The 19,536-nt window shown below is 40.9% G+C and overlaps 1 protein-coding gene across 1 annotated transcript in view; it reads right to left on the bottom strand.

The window, feature by feature from the left end:
* LOC111332519 (uncharacterized) overlaps positions 1–19,536 on the bottom strand; it is a 54,748-nt gene that overhangs the window by 16,419 nt on the left and 18,793 nt on the right. Inside the window, exons 20-38 of the mRNA XM_088728509.1 lie at positions 18,873–19,049; positions 17,198–17,311; positions 16,218–16,334; positions 15,280–15,402; positions 14,224–14,364; positions 13,414–13,533; positions 12,860–13,018; positions 10,805–10,957; positions 10,210–10,377; positions 9,498–9,626; positions 8,795–8,908; positions 7,530–7,656; positions 6,321–6,508; positions 5,439–5,545; positions 4,268–4,372; positions 2,753–2,849; positions 2,500–2,600; positions 1,798–1,972; positions 241–332 (exon numbers count right to left, since the gene is read on the bottom strand). Coding sequence (XP_088584635.1) covers positions 241–332; positions 1,798–1,972; positions 2,500–2,600; positions 2,753–2,849; positions 4,268–4,372; positions 5,439–5,545; positions 6,321–6,508; positions 7,530–7,656; positions 8,795–8,908; positions 9,498–9,626; positions 10,210–10,377; positions 10,805–10,957; positions 12,860–13,018; positions 13,414–13,533; positions 14,224–14,364; positions 15,280–15,402; positions 16,218–16,334; positions 17,198–17,311; positions 18,873–19,049 — 2,507 coding nt within the window. The remainder of the gene's footprint in view (positions 1–240; positions 333–1,797; positions 1,973–2,499; positions 2,601–2,752; positions 2,850–4,267; positions 4,373–5,438; positions 5,546–6,320; positions 6,509–7,529; positions 7,657–8,794; positions 8,909–9,497; positions 9,627–10,209; positions 10,378–10,804; positions 10,958–12,859; positions 13,019–13,413; positions 13,534–14,223; positions 14,365–15,279; positions 15,403–16,217; positions 16,335–17,197; positions 17,312–18,872; positions 19,050–19,536) is intronic.

Raw genomic sequence — 19,536 nt, 5'->3', positions numbered from 1 at the left:
TATGTTCACACAGTTAAGGATCATAGAGGACGTGAACAGGAAGTTAGATAATCAGTGACGCACTTGTCCCCAATTCGTGCGCCACATTTCCCCCCATTTCCCCCCCGTAAAACGTATGATTAGACGTGAAGTCCGTTGCGCGTGTAATAATCATTCGTACCGACCACGCGATGGTTATAGATTTGTTACAACTGTAGAGAGGTTTTACTCGGAACAAAAAAAAAAAATATTGCAACTTACCACACCCTGACTGTGTCTCCTTGGCGCACTCCAAGAAAGTATAATGGTTGAGTCGTTGAAGGGAGTCGCCTTTACATTCGTAGGAGGGTCCCCTAATCAAGCAAAGCAAAGGAACATGGCAAGTTAGTCCCGAGGTTAATCGAGCGTTCTGATTGGATCTATTTTGGGATTTTGCCGGATGGAACGAACCAGTGTCTTTTCGCGCGCAAAACCCGCATGTTCAAAATCAACAAGTTTGTTCCGAGTAACATATAATAAAATACTCACCTCGCTTGCTCGAGCCATAGTTGGGAATATTGGCAGTCAGGCTTTTTTGTATTGCCCTCACTGCACTTGGTCCAGACTGCCTTGACTTGGGCCAATATTCCCCGGTACGGCCCTCAAGCTCGATTCGCGAGAAGTTAATACTGAAGGTGCTCGATTATCGTCGTAAACTCAACAAGATAGGAATTCCGAAGCTAGTTAAAAACACATGGAAGGATGCAGCTTCCCTTTTCTCAAGATTATAATCCTTTACATCCCGATATCAGTATGCATATTCTCCACACAGCTTTTTTTTTATATTTCCTATGGAACTGACGAGGAGAATTTGTTTAACAATCAAGAGCTTAATGAGTGATTCAGCGGTGATGCCGTAAGGAGAACTTAACCCCTCTCAGGGATTTAAGAGTAAAACCCTAAGCATGACTAACATTTAATTTCTCCTTACAGGACCAGTATTGAATGGAACAAAGAGGACATGAGAATAAAGGAAATAATCAGCACCAAAAGAAACTCTTGATTGTTGAACAAAGTCTCCTCGTCAGTAACACAGCAAATGTGTGGATAAAAGTACGGAAAATGTACACTGTGTCGCTGGGATATTTAACAATTATTCCACGAGCGCGCGTTGGATATGAGATGATAGATAGCCAACGAGGCGCGTAGCGCCGAGTTGGCTATAATCATCTCATATCCAGCAAGCGCAAGTGGAATAATTGTTTTATTAAAAACGTTAAATTAAATTATTAAATTTTATTAAATTTTTAGCTCCCTTTTAATTTTAAGCTGACACGTACGCTTGCCATATTTGTAGATTATGGTATATTGGCTGATATACCATACTGGCTAAGCCAATAAAAAGTCTTGAATTGTATTATCCAATGATCTCGTTTTTAATAAAATAGAATTAATCCTTCCGCTTCCTGGAGTCAATCCATCGTCCGGCAAAGGAATGAAGAGAGGACACTTACCTGACCAGCAACAGGACATTGACCTGGTATAAGGTCAAATTCTCTAGCAAATTCACAAGGGTGCGAGGAGCAATCAGAGAGCGAACACAAAACCGTTTGCGACGCAAGCGTAGAGCGCGGGGCAAATGTGGTGGGGCCAAGAACATCCAACCTCACCACCCCTTGATTTGCGTTTTGTTTTACCTCTGTTGCGATCTGATTTGAGCCTTCAGCGATCAGCCAGCGGGGGAGGTGAACAGAGGGATATTAACATTACATCCTAGCCATTCAAATTGTAATTCCACCCTCAGAGTTACGGCGACTACATGCGCCACTTCAAACTTACCTCCGCGAGTTATTACGTCTATTGAAGCAGGGGGTCCTTCGCCAGCCTCATTGTATGGTTTTATAACAAATGAATAGGAGGTTTGCGAGAACAGCGAATAAACGGTGTAATTATGTTGAGTCGTCGTAACAAGGAGAATTTTGCCATCGGTGGTCAACTCATACACTTTATAACCCTGGAAAAAATAAATAGATAAATAAATGAAAAAAAAAAAAATGCCGTCGGGTCCATCTTCGCGTACTGAATGAGGCTTCTAAGACTCCGCCCCCAAAACGACAAATTTCAGAGAGCCCGTCACAAACGACTACCCAAAATGTGGATAATACCAAATAGTGTTTTGAAGTAGCACACGAGTACATTTATTTTTCATACAATAAGCCCAGTCAAATCGGTTAACACCGAACCTATCGTCGGGGTGATCTGACGATTACCAGTAGAGGAATGAAGAAGAGTGACGAGTCTAACTGTGCATCGTGCCGAAGAGTCTCTGGAGCTCACTGATAGAGCAACGAGACTCTGCTAACCCAAAATTCCTTGGTTCGATTCCTTTCAAGGACTCCGGTTGCTTTTCCTTCGTCCCAATCTTGCGATATTTCCCTGGGGCACGATTTGTGAGAAAGAAGTATTGGGAAGTAAAATTTGATCTTTAGAGCCTAAAAACCGTAAAATAAATTTTCCGTATATCATTCAAATGATAACTACCTTCGGAGGAAGTGTAGTTCCACCAGATGAGGCTGGACTTCCCCATGCCAGTGTCACTGCAGTGTCATTAACAAACGTGTAACGGGGATTTGTTACTGATGCTGAAATAGGAAAGAAAAAAGTTAGTATTGACTACATACTACTGGCCCAAGGCAAAGGAATTCACGAATAACCACGGAAATTCGACAGTATTGATTTTCACAGACAAAAATGAGAAAGAAAAGGCAATGGTAATACAAGAAGTCAAACATACCAGTCGGTTTTTTAATCGTAGCTGGAATGAACACACGTTGTACTTCGGACCAATCACCATCACTATCACTTCCCTTATCTCCGTTGAACGCTTTCACCTTTAATAAAAACATTAAACGCACTTCTTTTTTATTTAAGACTCTTAACAATTCAAGATCTGGTTCCCAATTTTCCCGTTAAGTTGAAAAAATTTTCAAGCAATATCGTCGAGACGAAGATAATTTAGTGGCACATCAAAACAACATTATCGCACTCAGGTAATTTTTTTCCGTGTCTCAGGATCAAGCATACAGAGTGTAAGAGAAACAAAAATTTAACTATTTCTAAGGGGGTTAAAGGGCGGAAAATACAGAACATATTCCCAGTGCTCAAAACACTCGAAGGCAACAAACGTTCTTTAACCATTTGTAAGTGGGTTAAAATGCAGAAAATGCAGAACATAATCCCAGTGCTAAATACCCGCAGGGGAAACAAACGTTCTCTACGTGGATATTTCAGGTTTTATCTTATTTCGCGGTTACTCCATGATAGAAAGTATTGAAGTGAAAATTATCAGTGTAGTTTGTTTATAAGTTGGTCTCAACCCGCCAACCACGAAATAAGTTACACTTTCGTTGGGAACGCTTCATTGGTTAACCCTTTCTCCCCCAAGGTCACAATGGAAATTCTCATTACTGTCAGCTACAATTCCTAAGGTGTTAGTTCGAAGAAGTTGGTATTAGATCACTATGTCCTGTGAATGCAAGCAATAACGAAAATGGCACATTCGACGAAGTTTCGTCGAACCGAATGGATGTTGTGCGGGAGGTCGAGAGTTCGACTCCGGCCGGACCAACACTCATGGTCTTTAAATAACTGAGAAGAAAGTACTGCCTTTGTAATAATATCTGCAAATGGTTTGACTTTCTAGTCTTCGATAAATGGAGGTCCCGTCTCAGAAGCCCTTATATGTGATAAAAATTGTGGGACGTTTAAGAACCCACACACTCTTCGAAAAGAGTAGGGCACGTAGTGCCCGGTGTTGTGGTCTATCTTTGTGTAGTGTCTAATCTAGGGTGAATTGGGGAGGGAAGGTGAGATCAATACATGGACTGAAGTGGCTGCACAGTGCGCCTGATGAATTCTGACGTCCGATCTCACCTTAACTGATTGTAAAGCGTGACTGATTATCTATATAGTAGTTTGCGCTATATAAATGTTAAATTGTTGTTGTTGTTCATGGATTTGACGATTTTAGCGAATTTAGTCAAATTCATCGAAGCGAAATCAGCATGGCGGAATTGATCATTTTGATAAATTTCAGTTAAATTAGTCAAAGCGAAATCAGCTAGGCCAAATCTGCCATTTTCGTTAGTAAATTTCTGGCCAAATCTCTATTAGATAAACTAATAGTTCCCTAGTTGATAATCTTCCTTGGTCTTGTGACTTGCCTGCTTGATTTTGTAGCGACGTTATGAGGAGAAATTCTGTCATGGGAGTTTCAGGGTGAAGAAAGACCTTACACCTATTTCCTTACCTTAATATTATATGTTGCTCCGTGTGTAAGATTAAGGACAAGGGAAAAGACATTGCCAGTCTCTTTCGTATGGAAAGTAACTTCTTTGTCCTCCTTGTAGGCAACCTGTGAATGAGGATACATAACAAAATCAATCAATCCGTTCGTCAATCAATCGATCAATCTCTCAAAAAACATATTACTTGTCTAATAATGTTCAAGAAAAATTAAGCGCGTCTGACTGGCTGAAAACGAGTGCACTTTTCATTTCTACGAGTACGAAGTTAAAACACGAGTGCAAATTAACAAATGGTAAACACCACAGCGTACACTATTGAGTTACGGATGCACGCGGGAGGTTGCTAAGCACGAAAGAAGCGTAAGAGTCGCTCGAGGCGATAGCCGAGAGCGACTCTAGCTTCTTGAGTGCTTAGCAAACCTCCCAAGTGCATCCATAACTCAATAGTGTACGGTGTGGTGTTTACCATTTGTTTTATAACATAACATTGATACATTGTAGCTAAAGAGTTCCCTTTTATTTAACAAATCTTACGTGACCAGAAAAAACAAGCGCGCGCGGAAAAATAGTCTTTGCATTTGCTCACGTCAGCAGCGTACACCCATGGGCAAATGGGGGACGCTAAATTGACCAATCAGAGCGCGCGCTTTACTTTGGTTATGTTATAATTACAAATAGCTAGCTCACCCTGTCAAACTTTCCGGTCCGCCTTGACCTTCTGTGATGCTTTTCGCAAGTCAATTATTAATAATTATTATTAATTATTAATTATTATTATTAATTATTATTAATTATTATTAACTTTCCGGTCCGCCTTGACCTTCTGTGATTCAATTATTAATAATTATTATTAATTATTAATAATTATAATTAATTATTATTAATTATTATTAACTTTCCGGTCCGCCTTGACCTTCTGTGATGCTTTTCGCAAGTAAATTATTAATAAGAAACAACATGATTTCTCGTGCAATTTGGTGAAAATAAACTCTTATAATTTTTGACTACAAATTGCACTCGCTCTACGGGATCGTGCAACGTTGTCTTTGGAAATTTTACTCGTGCTTATTAACACCAAATTGCACCCGAAATACTGTTATTACCTATACACATTTTATTATCAAAATCTATAATTCTTCAGTGAACACACTACTCCTTTTGTGATTGTGTTACCTCATAGTTCGTAATAAGGTGACAATAAATGGCAGGAGGATCCCAAGAAATTCGCAATGAACCATCATCTGCTAACAAATGTTGCACGTTGTGTGGTTTACTGGTTTCTAGAACAAACCAAACAATGACAGCCGTTAATTGTACATCGTATGAAGTGGACTCACCTACAGCCATCTGAAGCAACTACAGCCGACCTCATCAAAGCAGACTGCAGAAATCGCTAATCTTATTCTTGATAACTTCCATGCAAAGTCACACACCAGTGAACAGACCCTGACATGTCTACTGCAGTCACATGAAGGGTCATGGGTTCTTCCACACCCACACACCCCCCCACCCCCACCCCCACCTTCCCTTCTCCCCCGCTGGGAAAACCGCTCTATTCAGACAGTATCTATTTCTTAGTATGAATTAGTTCAATGTACCTACACTACCTAGAGTGGCTGAGTAACCATGTAATAATCATACACTTAACGAGCACTTCTACAACTTAGCATAAAATATCAATTTCCTTGATTGTGATTAGTTTTAAGTGACTTCTATTTCCCAATAATTCACTGGTCGAGTTGTTATCGGACAGTTTGTTATCGGACGGTTCAATAAGACAATCACATTCAAAGTTGGAGTTTAATTCAACCAATCACATTCCACGTTACAGTTTAATTCATTTTCCCTTTCATTCATGACTTGGCTATTCTTCTTTTCTCGGAAATTGTAATTTCATGATTAATTAGTGAAAAGACTTCGTGTCGTCCGATTCGGTCAGTAATAATACTCGTGATGAACAAATCGGACTCTCGCTGCGTGGTCGTCCAATTTTGTTATCACCCGTAGGATAACAGAACGAACTGGACTTCACAAGGTCATATTACCATTACTTACTGGCAGATGTAGTTGTTGCCTTCACGGTAGAAGAGTATGGCCCTGGTTGAACTCCCCCCACAATCAGCTGAACCTTGAATTCATATTCTGAACACGGCTGTAGAGAGTTGACAACATGATAGTTGACATTCGGAGTTTCCTCTTGTTGCCAGCTCCCTGACACGGGCACAGAGTGTAGCACGACAGCTCTAGTAAGGAAAACATCCACGAAGAGGGGTAAGTTTAACTCTGGCAAAAGGACCACGTTTTCCACTACGATAAATTACAAGCTTTACCCACAGCCCTCGATTAGAGCCGGTAGCCGGCCAAAATCGCACGCTTGTCTGCATCTGTAGCTGGGTACTTTCACTTAAGTCTACCAGTTTACCAGTTTTCAGTTCTAAATGCTAATGAAAAATCGTAAATACCAACAAAGAAATTTGAACCGCAGCCCCTCCCCCGTTCTGAATGAAATTGAATTTATAATTCGCCAATAACTACTTTAGATGGTAGAATCCATGTTCAGAAATTGCTTGTAGATTTGCGGGAACTTCGTGGAACACCTGGGACATGTACACTGAATAGTGCAACCATCTGGCTGCCTACTACGCCTTGTTTGTCTTCTGCTTACAAACTAGTTGGCAGCCTTCTACAGCATGACAGTCAACCATCTGGCTGCCTACTACGCCTTGTTTGTCTTCTGCTTACAAACTAGTTGGCAGCCCTCTACAGCATGACAGTCAACCATATGGCTGCCTACTACGCCTTCTTTGTCTTCTGCTTACAAACTAGTTGGCAGCCCTCTACAGCATGACAGTCAACCATATGGCTGCCTACTAAGCCTTGTTTGTCTTCTGCTTACAAACTAGTTGGCAGCCCTCTACAGCATGACAGTCAACCATCTGGCTACCTACTAAGCCTTGTTTGTCTTCTGCTTACAAACTAGTTGGCAACCTTCTACAGCATGACAGTCAACCACCTGGCTACCTACTACGCCTTCTTTGTCTTCTGCTTACAAACTAGTTGGCAGCCCTCTACAGCATGACAGTCAACCATCTGGCTACCTACTAAGCCTTGTTTGTCTTCTGCTTACAAACTAGTTGGCAGCCCTCTACAGCATGACAGTCAACCATATGGCTGCCTACTACGCCTTGTTTGTCTTCTGCTTACAAACTAGTTGGCAGCCCTCTACAGCATGAAAGTCAAATCATTTCCTCCTTGTTCACTCACCGGTAAGAAACCCTGTACCCAGTAAATGTCATTCCGGGAGGCTGGTAGGAAATTGGGTGCCACGAAACCGAGACTCTTGTTCCGGAAAGAGGAGTTACTTGAACACCAGTAACTTGCAAAGAGTTAGCTGAAGAAAAGCATCAAAAACCCAGACATAACTCACCTAGTCAAAACCTTTTTCTCTTTTGTTTCTTTTTTTGTTGTTGTTCTTTCATTTTTTTTTTGTCATTGATTGGTTTGCTGTCAGTCTACCGTTAAGTATGAACACCTCAATGGGGAGGGGGGGACGGTGGGGGAGTGGTACCGATGGGGAGCGGAGGGGCTTCTTATTTGAATTTGTCATTAAATTAGTCCTCTTGGTTAGTAAGGTTCTAGGATTGAATAAAGATAGTTGTGCTGTGACTCAACATGAAGTCACACTACAATTTTCTCTTTATCGATGTTCTACTGCACCCCAGGTGATATCTTGAGCCGCAAAAGGGAATGACTCGAAATACAAAACAAAATACAAAAACAAAAACAAAAACAAAAACAAAAAAACCAGGCGAAAAATTAAACACGAAGGCGCGCTATAAAATGAGCATTAGGTCCCACTGGACCATACGTCAATCAATCGTCGTGTGATGTAGAACTCTTAGGGTCAAATAAGCTTGAGATACAGCTACTCCAAAGCAGTGAACAGCGGGCGCATTCCTCAAAATTGTTTTATGTCTTCATCACAATACAATAATTTTTGAGAATTGTATTTCCTTTCTCCAATGGAAACTGTCTTTATTTGTGGCGGTAAATTTGAGATCGAAGTAGGTGGTTCGCACGTTACATCATGCCACCATGCTGGTGGAAGTAAACAATAGATATCTCATTAGCTCCTTTTGTCCGTCTACTAGCATTTAAATTTGACCCGCACAAGTCAACGGTGAGTGACAAATGAGCCTAGGTCTTCCCAGGGACGACTTCCTTATATAGCGCGCCTTCGTGTTTAAGTAAAATTCGCCAATCCGAAAAATATAACTCTCCTGAAATTTTCGTCAAACCATTTAAAGGTTTAAAATGCAACTCAATATCAATTTAATTCTTTTCGTCCATAAAATATCCTTGGACTGATACTTTTCTATTTTCCTAGATTATGTGCTTGTTTGGTTACTAGCTAAAGAACTGTTCTGCTGTCGTATCCTTTTTAATTCTTATTGCCTGATAAAACGTTCGACAAATGGATTACACAAGGAAGACAAGACAACAACTCAGAAATTATAATTGGTACTCACGGCAGTTCTTCTCATCACTACCATCGTTACAGTCCTGGATGTGATCACACCTCCGTGAAACAGATAAGCACACGGTTTTGTCGCACAAGAAGCCTGTGCAAGATCCTGGGGAACCTAAAGAACATCAACGAAAAAGGCGAGGGTCAATTCCTTACACTAGTACACCATGTTTTTACGTATAGCGAAGCTCGCAGCGCACGAAATGCGCGCAGCGTAGCTCCAAATTTCATTCATTCATTCATTCATTCACTCACTCACACACACACACACACACACACACACACACACACACACACACACACATATACACACACACACACACACACACACACATACATACATACATACATACATACATACATACATACGTACATACATACATACATACGTAACTTGACCACTCCCCATAGGGGCTTTTCAGGGCCAATTCCCACCCATACCACCCCAGGGGAGGACATCCACCACGTGCGTGCGTGGGAAATTAACATCTCCTTCCTCTAACCCTGCAGTAGACGGGGCCTACGGTTTATTCGTCCTTATCCGAGAAGACTAGAATATCTATCCATTTTTTGATTATAGAAAGGTAGCAAATTCTCCGCACTTATTTTAAGACCATGAGTATCGGTCCGGCCGATTAAATTTCCACGTTTAAGCAAAAATTCATCGTGAAGGGAAACAAAATGTGTTGTTTCCTTCTACTTACCACAGCCGACCTCATCTGAACCATCACCACACTGATTGTTTCCATCACACACAAACGCGCGATCGATACAAAGGCCATTGGTACATTGATATTGGTTACTTGGACAAGTAATGGGTACTATGGTGGTACCTTTGAGTAAAGTGATGAGAACAATTTCAGTTAGTTAAATTCGTATGTTAGGGTACGTTTCACCGACTAATTTTTTTTTTTCGTTTGAACAAAACATTGAACAAACAAGGCAATTTGAGGAGAACTTTAAATGACAAAAGAAAATTATTGAAGAACTTAATGCGATGACGAAAACCGTAAAGTAATATGTTGGCCATCTCAAAAGGAAACTTTAATTTAATAATCACTTTAATTCTTAATTGATAATATTTTTCTACCGCTATCTTGTACAGCACCGCTGGATCTTTGAGAAGCGTTGCGCTATATAAGCTATGTATTGTATTGTAAACGTCATTGGTTGTGATAGGATGCTTATAGTTGAGTGAAAAAAGTGAAGGGATACAATAAAGTTATCTTAGAAGAGAAGAGAAACGAGAGGGAAAAAAGAATAAGATTGAGAAGTACATAGGAAAAGGACAAAGAGCCTACAAAAGCAGAAGAATCAGCATTGGGGTCAGAAATATATCCAAAGTGTGATAAAATATACGACGTGTTCAGAACAAGAAAAACAATTAAAATATGATGAAAAAAATTTAAATCATACTTGGGCAATTCTCTGGCTTTTCATCCCAACTCTGTGGACAATTAGGCGTTCCATCACACAACCATGTGTGATGGATGCAGATTACAAACTGGGTTTGCCCGCAATGAAGCCAACCATCTGGACAAGTTGCCGGGATAGTGGTGGGCGCTACTGTTGTCACTTGAGCAGCTGGAATGTGGGTAAAGAATAACTAGCAGATTTCTTTACCTATAAACTTTGGGACTAATGAGTAATTTCAATTCATGATGAATGAAATGAAAATGCTCCGTATGAATTATTAGGTTCTTCAACAAAGCAAAGATCTACAAGAACACAGTGAAATAGTACTATTAAACGGGTTATCTTAACCCTTTAAAACTTTCCTCTTGAGTTTCAAGCTGATCAGGTAACTAACATACATAAGCCCCCAGTGGTAGTTATTTCAAGGATTAGAGTGAAAAGAATGTCCAAACAGGTTCTACAATACTTTTTGACTAAGATAAAAAGTTGGGTGATCTAGAAATTGATTATGAGAATAGCTATTTCGTAATGCATGCCGTTGATTCTCTATACTATAATGTGGGCTTACTACAGTCAGAGATGAAGTTCAACTTACAACATCCTCTTTCATCACTGTTATCCCCGCAATCGTCTCGACCATTGCACTTATATCCATTGTTGATGCAAACGCCACTATCACAAGTGAATTCCCAGAAATGGCACGGCCTAGATGGTGATGTTGTTGTATTCGCAAAGGGCCTAGTTGTACCTAACAATAAGGATATATGAGATGTTGTTAAAAAGCTTACCAACATTTGGCATTCCGTAGAGTTTATACATAACCCTAACCTAATAAACAACACAACCATAAGGGGATGTTAAAGTGCTACTGAAACGAAATTTTCGTATCTGAGATTTTCGCTCTAACCTGTAGTTTTGAATATGCTGATCACCATGAGATAGTTTGCTTTGGCCAAAAAGAAGCGAAAGATATCTTTTTTAACCGTTCAAATCAAAAATTTTACACAAAACCATGTCCGGGCTCTGGTACCGAGCGAAATGGATTGATGACGTCACTGGTTGTGTTCACTTCGATAGCGTGGTTTATTTCACTCACTGTTTGTTTGTATTCGTGGGCGAAGGAGATGGCAGATATTGAAGTTTTGTAAAGTGAATCTTCTTCTGAACAAAGCGAAGTTGTCTCCAGTAGCGAAGAGGAAGATGGTGGCGTAAAATGGGGTTGACAGGCCTCTACGACTCCCCGGCGTGTGTTTAGAGTAGCCTATTCAAAGTTTAGCCCTCACGAGTATGTCTTTGAGCGACCGCCCTCTTTTGTAAGATACGAGCGGCGGATTTTTGTATAGTTCGCTCAGTAGTGGTTGTGTTTCTATTATAAATGCCAGTTTTTCATGAGAATTTGCTTTATGTGTGGCACTGAGTACGCACATCAGGGATTGCGTCTTTTTCGAATCGTTCGCCTTTGTAGATGTACAGCTATTTTTTTTTACTGTCTCGATCGTTAAGTTGTCTTGATTGCTTTCAGCTTGCGCCACGCGCGCTGATTCGATCGTACTACAGTTCTTAGTGTTCAGTGTTCCAGCCGTTGTGGCTCGTTTTCTTTTCTTTATTCCGGTATTAAAACGACCGATTTCACGTTCATAGAAGCACATGATCGCCTTTACTGTTTCTTGCTCCGCGTTGTTAAGGATTTGCTTTATCTCATTTTTGAAATCCTCGTCTGCTCTTATTTTGGCCCTCACCCTATATTGTAGGGATTCTGGGCATGTTCTGCTAGGCATTTGGTACAGAGGGATTTGTTCGTTATCCTCAGACTTGCCGAGTAGATCATCTTCAGTGGCGGTGTCGTATGAGGCTTCCATGTTTACTTCATTCTCTGAATGGCATTGCTTTGGCCCGGGGCGTTTAGTAGCCCACCTGCCATTATAATGTCTTTCGACATTTTCTGTAGATGGTCAGGCAAGACCGCGGTTTTGATCCTAATCTTGTGGATCTCTTCAGTTACCGATTAACTAAATAGACTGGTAGAGATTCGTTCTCGGTATCAGTCGGGAATTTTGCTCCCTATCCAGGCGAACCTCTCGCTGATAGCCAAGATGCCGATGTGGCCGCCGATGAAGAAGACGAGGATGGCATTTTGCCCGAAATCCTCTTTTTCGGCTTCCCAACTTGCAAGCCACACTCCATGCTTTTACCCTTCTTTCACAGAAGTACACAACCAGTGACGTCACAGGGCTGTTTTGGCCGCGCCAAGATGGCCGCCAATTTTGATCTCAGCCGGTCAACTTCGAATGGTTAAAAATGTACTTTCCGCTATGCGTTGGCTCAAAAAAAGTACACAGCGTTTGCAAATAACGTTCAAACTCTATTATATTGCAAAAATCTCGGATATGAAAATTACGTTTCAGTAGCACTTTAAAGATTATTCAAGCATTATTTTGTAGTCGAAGGGGATTCGATACATGTAAAACTATAGCTCCTGTTCTGCCGATTTATTGCTGTATTTCTTTCACTTGTTTTTTTGGAAGCGAGCACATACAGTGTGTTTGCATACGAAAGGATTGGCTGCAAACAAACATGTCAAGCTGCGGTACCTTTAATATCGCTCATTTTGCTTTAGTTTCCGTGTGTGACCTCCTGTCTAGATACATACCACAGAACCACTCATCTGAATTGTCTCCACAATCATCAACACCATCACAGACATCCCACTGGTAAACACAGTATGTATTGTGGCACTGCCATTCCCAAATTCTGCATTTGGTAGGTCGGGTCCAAGGTGCCGTAGTAACGGGAGCACGAGTTGAAGAGTCTTCAAAAAAGAAGGAAAGACACCAGAAACATGGTGGAGATTAGAACCTCTGCCAAAATGTCCATAGGCCACAGGCAGTATTAGCTATTATTTTGTATTTACTTACTCTAATCAATTCTTACTTTTGGGAGAAAACCTTAAACACAAAAAATGAAAAAACATGAACGAACAGATTTTGGATAAAGAGAGACTGGCACGAGAGACTTGGTCTTTGAAGAGCCAATGAGAACTTAGAGTAAGCAAAATCGCGTGTGACTGCTTTTAGTTTTGTATCTGATTGGTTAAGAGAGTGGTGCGAGTCTCCTGAACCAATCAAAGAGAAAAATACGGAAAACTTATTGAATACCGGATTGCTCTAGATAATCAATTAAAAAATTAATCTACTGAGAACTTACTGGCACAGCCTTGTTCATCAGAGCGATCCCCACAGTCATTATCCCCATCACATTTCCATGAACCAGGGATGCATAGTCCACTTGTACAAAGGAACTGTGTTGGGGAGCACGTTCTGTGTGCTGTGAATATGAATAGAGATAAAAAAAAAAACCTCTGTGACGGATATTTCAAACGGGAAATTCACATAAATACCTTTAACTTAAAAAGAATTTCATCAAATTTCTCCGACTGCAAAGATTAATATCTTTTTCTCGAAGACTCATTCAACCTCACAACCCGTAAGATGAAAATTTTATGCAAGGGATTGTCCGCACTCACGACTGAATCCCATCCTTTTCAATAGGATGTTACCGTCAGTTACCTACTTCGACCCCTACCCTTTCCCACCCCCCTCCCCCACAACGTGTTTGGGTGGGTTCCCCCCCACAACGTGTTTGGGTGGGTTCCCCCCACACAACGTGTTTGGGTGGGTTTCCCCCACACACAACGTCTTTGACTGGGTTCCCCCCCCACACAATGTGTATGGATGGGTCCCACCCACACGACGTGCTTGGGTGGGTTCCCCCCCACACGACGTGTTTGGGTGGGTCCCCCCCCACAACGTGTTTGGGTGGGTTCCCCTTAAGATTTGCCGAGCCACACAGTAATCTCGTTGCCCAGCGCAGTTACCATTCAGCCATGGGATACTCTTTGCTGACAAAAGACGAAAGACTACGCAATGCTACAAAAAGACAACGCAAACGAGAGCAAACTAGATTAGGCGTGTACAGCAAAGTAAGTGAACAATGCTTTAAATCTATTCGACGTACAGGAACAGCTGCTCGGCTCGTCGGATCCGTCACCACAGTCTTGATCTCCGTCACATTTCCAATTGATAGGAATACATCGGCCATTGTTGCAAGCGAACTGAGAGGAATGGCAGGACACAGGTGGTGCTGTTGTGACTGGTGCTGAAAACAATCACGCGGGTGTATATTAAATAATAATTCACACATAGATCACTGCCAATCATGTCCATATTTCAGTACTTTACGTTCGTCTGAATGTCGATTATTTGATTTTGTTTGTTTCTCTTGTTGAGAAAGGGGGGAAAGGGGTTGTGTACCTTGTTTTGTGTTGTAGATTGTTACTGACCTTTACATTGGTTTATTTGTGTAGGGTAACAGTTTGTTTATCCAGGAGCTCCTGGGGGGCCTCAGTCAAAATTCAGGGTTAGTCGTCCAAGTAACAAATCACTAGTAAGGTTCTGAAGCGCATGCATTGAACAGGGTGATTGAGAACTAAGTCGCATTCGCTCCGACGAAGGGCTAACGTTCGAGACGTCAGCTTTTGTAATCATTACGGTGGCCAATTTACCATTTCAACTTCGTTGATATATCCAAATTATTTCGTTACTCCCACCGACGCAGCACCAAACAGTTTCTTTCGAAACTATCGGCCTTTAAGTCGCATACGGTTGTGAAAGGGGATTCAACGCAGGTTGTTGGAGGTGAGCAAAAGTAGTGTTGTACCTAGATTTCACCATGACGAGCGCTTAAGTATACGCACTTTTGCGCCGTGTTTCTTTGTGATCACATTTGAAGACGTGTATTTGGTATCCACGAAAGATGCTTTTTAGCGTGGTGTGGAATACAATTCTGAGACCTCGTGGGGAATCGAACCTCAGACATACGGACTCTGCGCTCGGATGACCTGTCACTAAGCTTTAGAGGACTCTATGGTGAGCTAGGCTAATTGTTGGAAGGTAACGCTATGCTATCCCATGCTACGCGTGGATTTATTAAATAGCTATGTCTGTGGTGTTAGCTAGTAAGCAAATGTAATAAATAATCAAAACCCGACAGAAATTCACCGAGCATTCCTACCTGGCGTACATCCTTGTTCATCAGAGCCATCACGGCAATCGTTGTCAAAATCGCAAACCCAACGTTTTGGAATGCAGCGTCTGTTGGCGCATGTAAATTTATCTGGTCCACATGTAGGATACCCTGGATAAAGGGGACAGAAAACTCGTACAAATTACTTAAATCATACAAGTCGCAATTAGATGTAATTTGTCATAATGAGTGTTGTTATGTGAAGATACGTTTACCGCGATCTTTGAGTCGATCAGTTTGTTAACCTTTTACACCCAACATCAGTATGCATATTCTTCATACTGTTCTCCACACATTTTTAAGGGGCTGGCAAGGAGCATTTGTTTAACAATCAAGGGCTTCCTATTAGTCGGCGATCACCTCTTTTTTTCTCGCGACTTTAGTGTTTGACTGATAGGGTGACAGTGCAAGGAGAAATAAGATGCTGGTCTCTCTCAGGCGTTAAAGGGTTGACGCTGTCATTTGACAGTCAAGCCGCGGTTTGGGTTATTACTGTTAATGTTAATATTAATATTATCGTTATCATTATCATTATCATTATCAATAACATCATCATCATTATTGTTATTATTAAGGCAATGGCAAAAGTTACCTGCTTAAACATTTCGCTTAAATATATAAAATTTCAGGAAAGAAGGCCACCCTTTCGCCACTTTCTCGCATCAGACACATCAAGGCAAATTCAAAGCATAAACATTTTCGAAAGAGTCAGTCTTACAGCAGTTTCTTGCATCAGACATAACAAGGCAAATTTCAAAGCAATTACTTATAGTGAAAGATATAGTTCCCAGCATAAAACATTTTAGAAGGATTCAGTCTTGAGGCAGTTTCTCTCATCAGAAATATCAAGGCAAATTTTCAAAGAAATTTCTTACAGTAAAAGATAAAGTTCACAGCATAAAATTTTTAAAAAGAGTCAGTCTTACGGCAGTTTTTCTCATCAGAATTATCATGGCAGTCATCATCGTGGTCACACTTCCATGACGCCGAGATACAACGGCCATTGTCACACGTGAACTGTGTCGAGCTACAGGTGTCATATGCTGGAAAAGACAAGAATTCATGTGCATTAATTAATAATGACATCAATCCACTTCACATTTGAAGAAAATAAGTAAGTAGAAATCAAGGTGGATTTATAATTACTTAAAACCGACGACGTTTTCACTCAGGGAGAACTAAATTTTAAATAAACAAGGGGGAAAGAAAAACAGAAATTGAAGGAAGAGTCCAATGAACATTTTTACAAGATTTTTTAGGGTATAACATTTCAACAGTGTTTCTCTGCATCGCTCTTGGCAGACAAGTAAAAAAAAAAATTCATTAATGAACATAAAACCGTGAATCTAGAAGCATTTTGCAGCAGGCAACATAACTGGGTTATTATTGAACAAGGGTGTTACGTTTGCCTTCACAGTTGGGAGAAGGAGGGGCTGCAGAATATAGTTGCATCCAAAGCCGGCTGATGTTAAACATTACCAAACGTCACTGTTTATTCTTTAGGTATTGTTAAGCAATATTTTGGGCTAAGATCTTGCCTTACTTTGAACACAAAGTGCAAAATATGAAGCCTCAGTGGTACTATAGGTGATTAATGGGTAATAAATGGGTAATAAAACCCTTATATTCCGAAGATCTCGACATCAGTCCTTAATTCTGTCTGACACACATTTTTTACAAATCTACTGCTGAGAATTCGCTGTTCAATCAGACGGTATCTTCTAGTTGAGATTTTTCTCTCTTCTTACATCCCTTCTGCTCGGTAATGTAATAATATTCCGAGGAGAAATAACTTGGTCGATCATGGGAGTGGGAAGGTTTACCAAAACAGCTGCTGTTCATGCAAATACATGTGTGCCAAAAGAAAATACTCATGTTAAACTAAGCAACTAAGCGTGTCACATACGGCAGTGCTGTTCATCAGAATTATCTCCACAGTCGTTGTCATGGTCACACTTCCAATGGGATGGGATGCATCTGCTGTTGGCGCAACTGAACTCATTGGAAGCACATGTTCCATCTACAAAAGTTACAAAGGATTCAGATTGCATAAATGAGTACTATACGTGGTAAATTTTGTGAAAGATGCAATCAGGGTTCGTCCCTTTTTTTCAGAACAAATTCCAAGGACTTTACCTAGACTTCTCCAGGACACAGATTGATTTTTGCAGGACTCCAAATTTCACCTTAAACCCTTTAATTCCCAAGATTTCAAAATAAATTCTCCTTACAGTCTTCATACATTTATTACAACGTTGATTCTGAAACTTAATTGCTTCATTTAAGCAGATTTCCAGGACTCTCCAGGACTTGTAGTCTTTTTTCCAGGACCTTCCAGTCCTGGAAAATATCAAAATAAAATCTCAGGACTTTTCAGGTTTTCTGGGACTCGTAGGAACCTTGTGCAATGGCTCAATGGTGAGCTGGAAAACTAATCGAGAAGTCCGGGATGAAGACCTGCCTGGATCAATGCATTGCGTTCTTGGGCAAAACACTTTTTTCACAGTGTCCCTCTCCAGCCAGGAGTATACGTGTGTACAGTCAAATCGAAAGGGATGCCTGATGAAATGCTGGGAGGGGGGGAGGGAACCTTGCGATGGACTAGCATCTCATCCGGGGGAGAGTAGTAATACTCCCAGTCGTTTCATACTATGAAAACCAGTATAAACTGCGGCTGGATGGGCCACTTGTCTCAAGGTATTCGACAAGAAATAATGTGATTCATTTTAAATTGGTGCACATTTAGAAAAGTGGGGAGTGTTCGTGCGCCTTTAGAAACCAACCCATTTCAGGTAGGTAGTTAAGACTACCTTTTAAAATCACCGAGATAAAAAAAAAAAAAAGCAGAAAAGCTGAAAACACACGCATTTTAAAACAAACTTTGCCGTCAATGTCTCTTATATAATAATATCGAGCTGGCATAATGCATAGACGTTTTATATATGGATTATCTACGAACGCAAATTAGGACCCTCAAACGTCGTTTGAGTATTAATAGGGACCTTACGCAACCACGACGGCGACGGCAACGAGGACGTGGAAAAACAAGAGATCTAATTGGCAGAACGATAGCTCAGCACGTGCGTTTTGAAACTTTGTACATTTCTTAGCCGTCCTATGCAAAACAACAACGTGAAATCGCCAAAATTTGCGTCGTCTGCGAACCGAAACCGCGACGGCAAATTATTTTAATTTCCATTTGGAACTCAACGCTACTTTTATACGTCATGCTGAAGTTGAGCTGTGGCGCCGTATAAGACAGTAAGTTCCTGCAACCATTTTTGAAATTCTAACTAAGAGTAGAAATTCATTCTTTAATCGAAGTCTTCCTTGGCGTTGCCGTCCTGATTGCTTAAGGTCCCTATTGTCAAGAAGGTATTGGCAACTCGACCTCTAATTGCTTCAAAAGTCCTGGATCAGTTCTCAAAAGGCCTCCCTGGTCTCCAAACTTGACTGCACTCTTAATCCTCGAATGTATTTTTAACAATCGAATTTCAAAGACTGAGATTCCAGAACAAAAAATACAAAAAAATTATCTTCTGTACAAAATAACTGTGTTACAGTGATAGCCAAGTACTCACTCCTTGTCGCACACTCTCCGTTACTATCCATATATTCACCAGGTTGGCATTCGCACGTCACAATTCCAGACAAAGATGTCACAGTTCTCATGTTATCGGGACATGCACAAGCATAGCTGTTTGGTACTGCTAAGCACAGGTGACTACAGCGTTTGAGCCGACCGCAAGAGTTGTTGCCTTACGATTAAGAACCAAAGAATCAGTGTTAGCTTTCACTCCAGAGGGAGGAATTCCATGGATCAACATCAGCATCTGAGCATCTGCGCACCCACCCCTCCCTTTTTTATTGGGTTATGGGGGGAAGGGGGAGGGGGGAAGGGGGAGGGGGGAAGGGGGAGGCGTAGGTACGCAGTTGCCCCAATACTGATTACATTGATTAAATTCTGTCACCTAGAATTTTCTCGATGAAAACATTAATGCAGTGCCGGTTTATCGGGGCTTACGCACTTGTGAAAGTTAGAGAACTGCATTTACTCCAGAATCGACTATGACATGTTTTGACCAGGAATTACTCAATGCGTTGAAATAAAACCCCATAGGTAGAACAAAATGTCGTAAAATTATTAAAAACGATCTTTTAAGTCAAACTTAGTTGACAGAAAAGGGAATGGAGCATTTAGTGTGGGAATATATCCATTTCGCGCCATTTTTGTAATGATATTGA

This window comes from Stylophora pistillata, chromosome 7 (assembly GCF_964205215.1).
Source record: "Stylophora pistillata chromosome 7, jaStyPist1.2, whole genome shotgun sequence".
Taxonomy (NCBI): domain Eukaryota; kingdom Metazoa; phylum Cnidaria; class Anthozoa; order Scleractinia; family Pocilloporidae; genus Stylophora; species Stylophora pistillata.
This window is presented reverse-complemented; position numbering and strand designations above follow the sequence as displayed.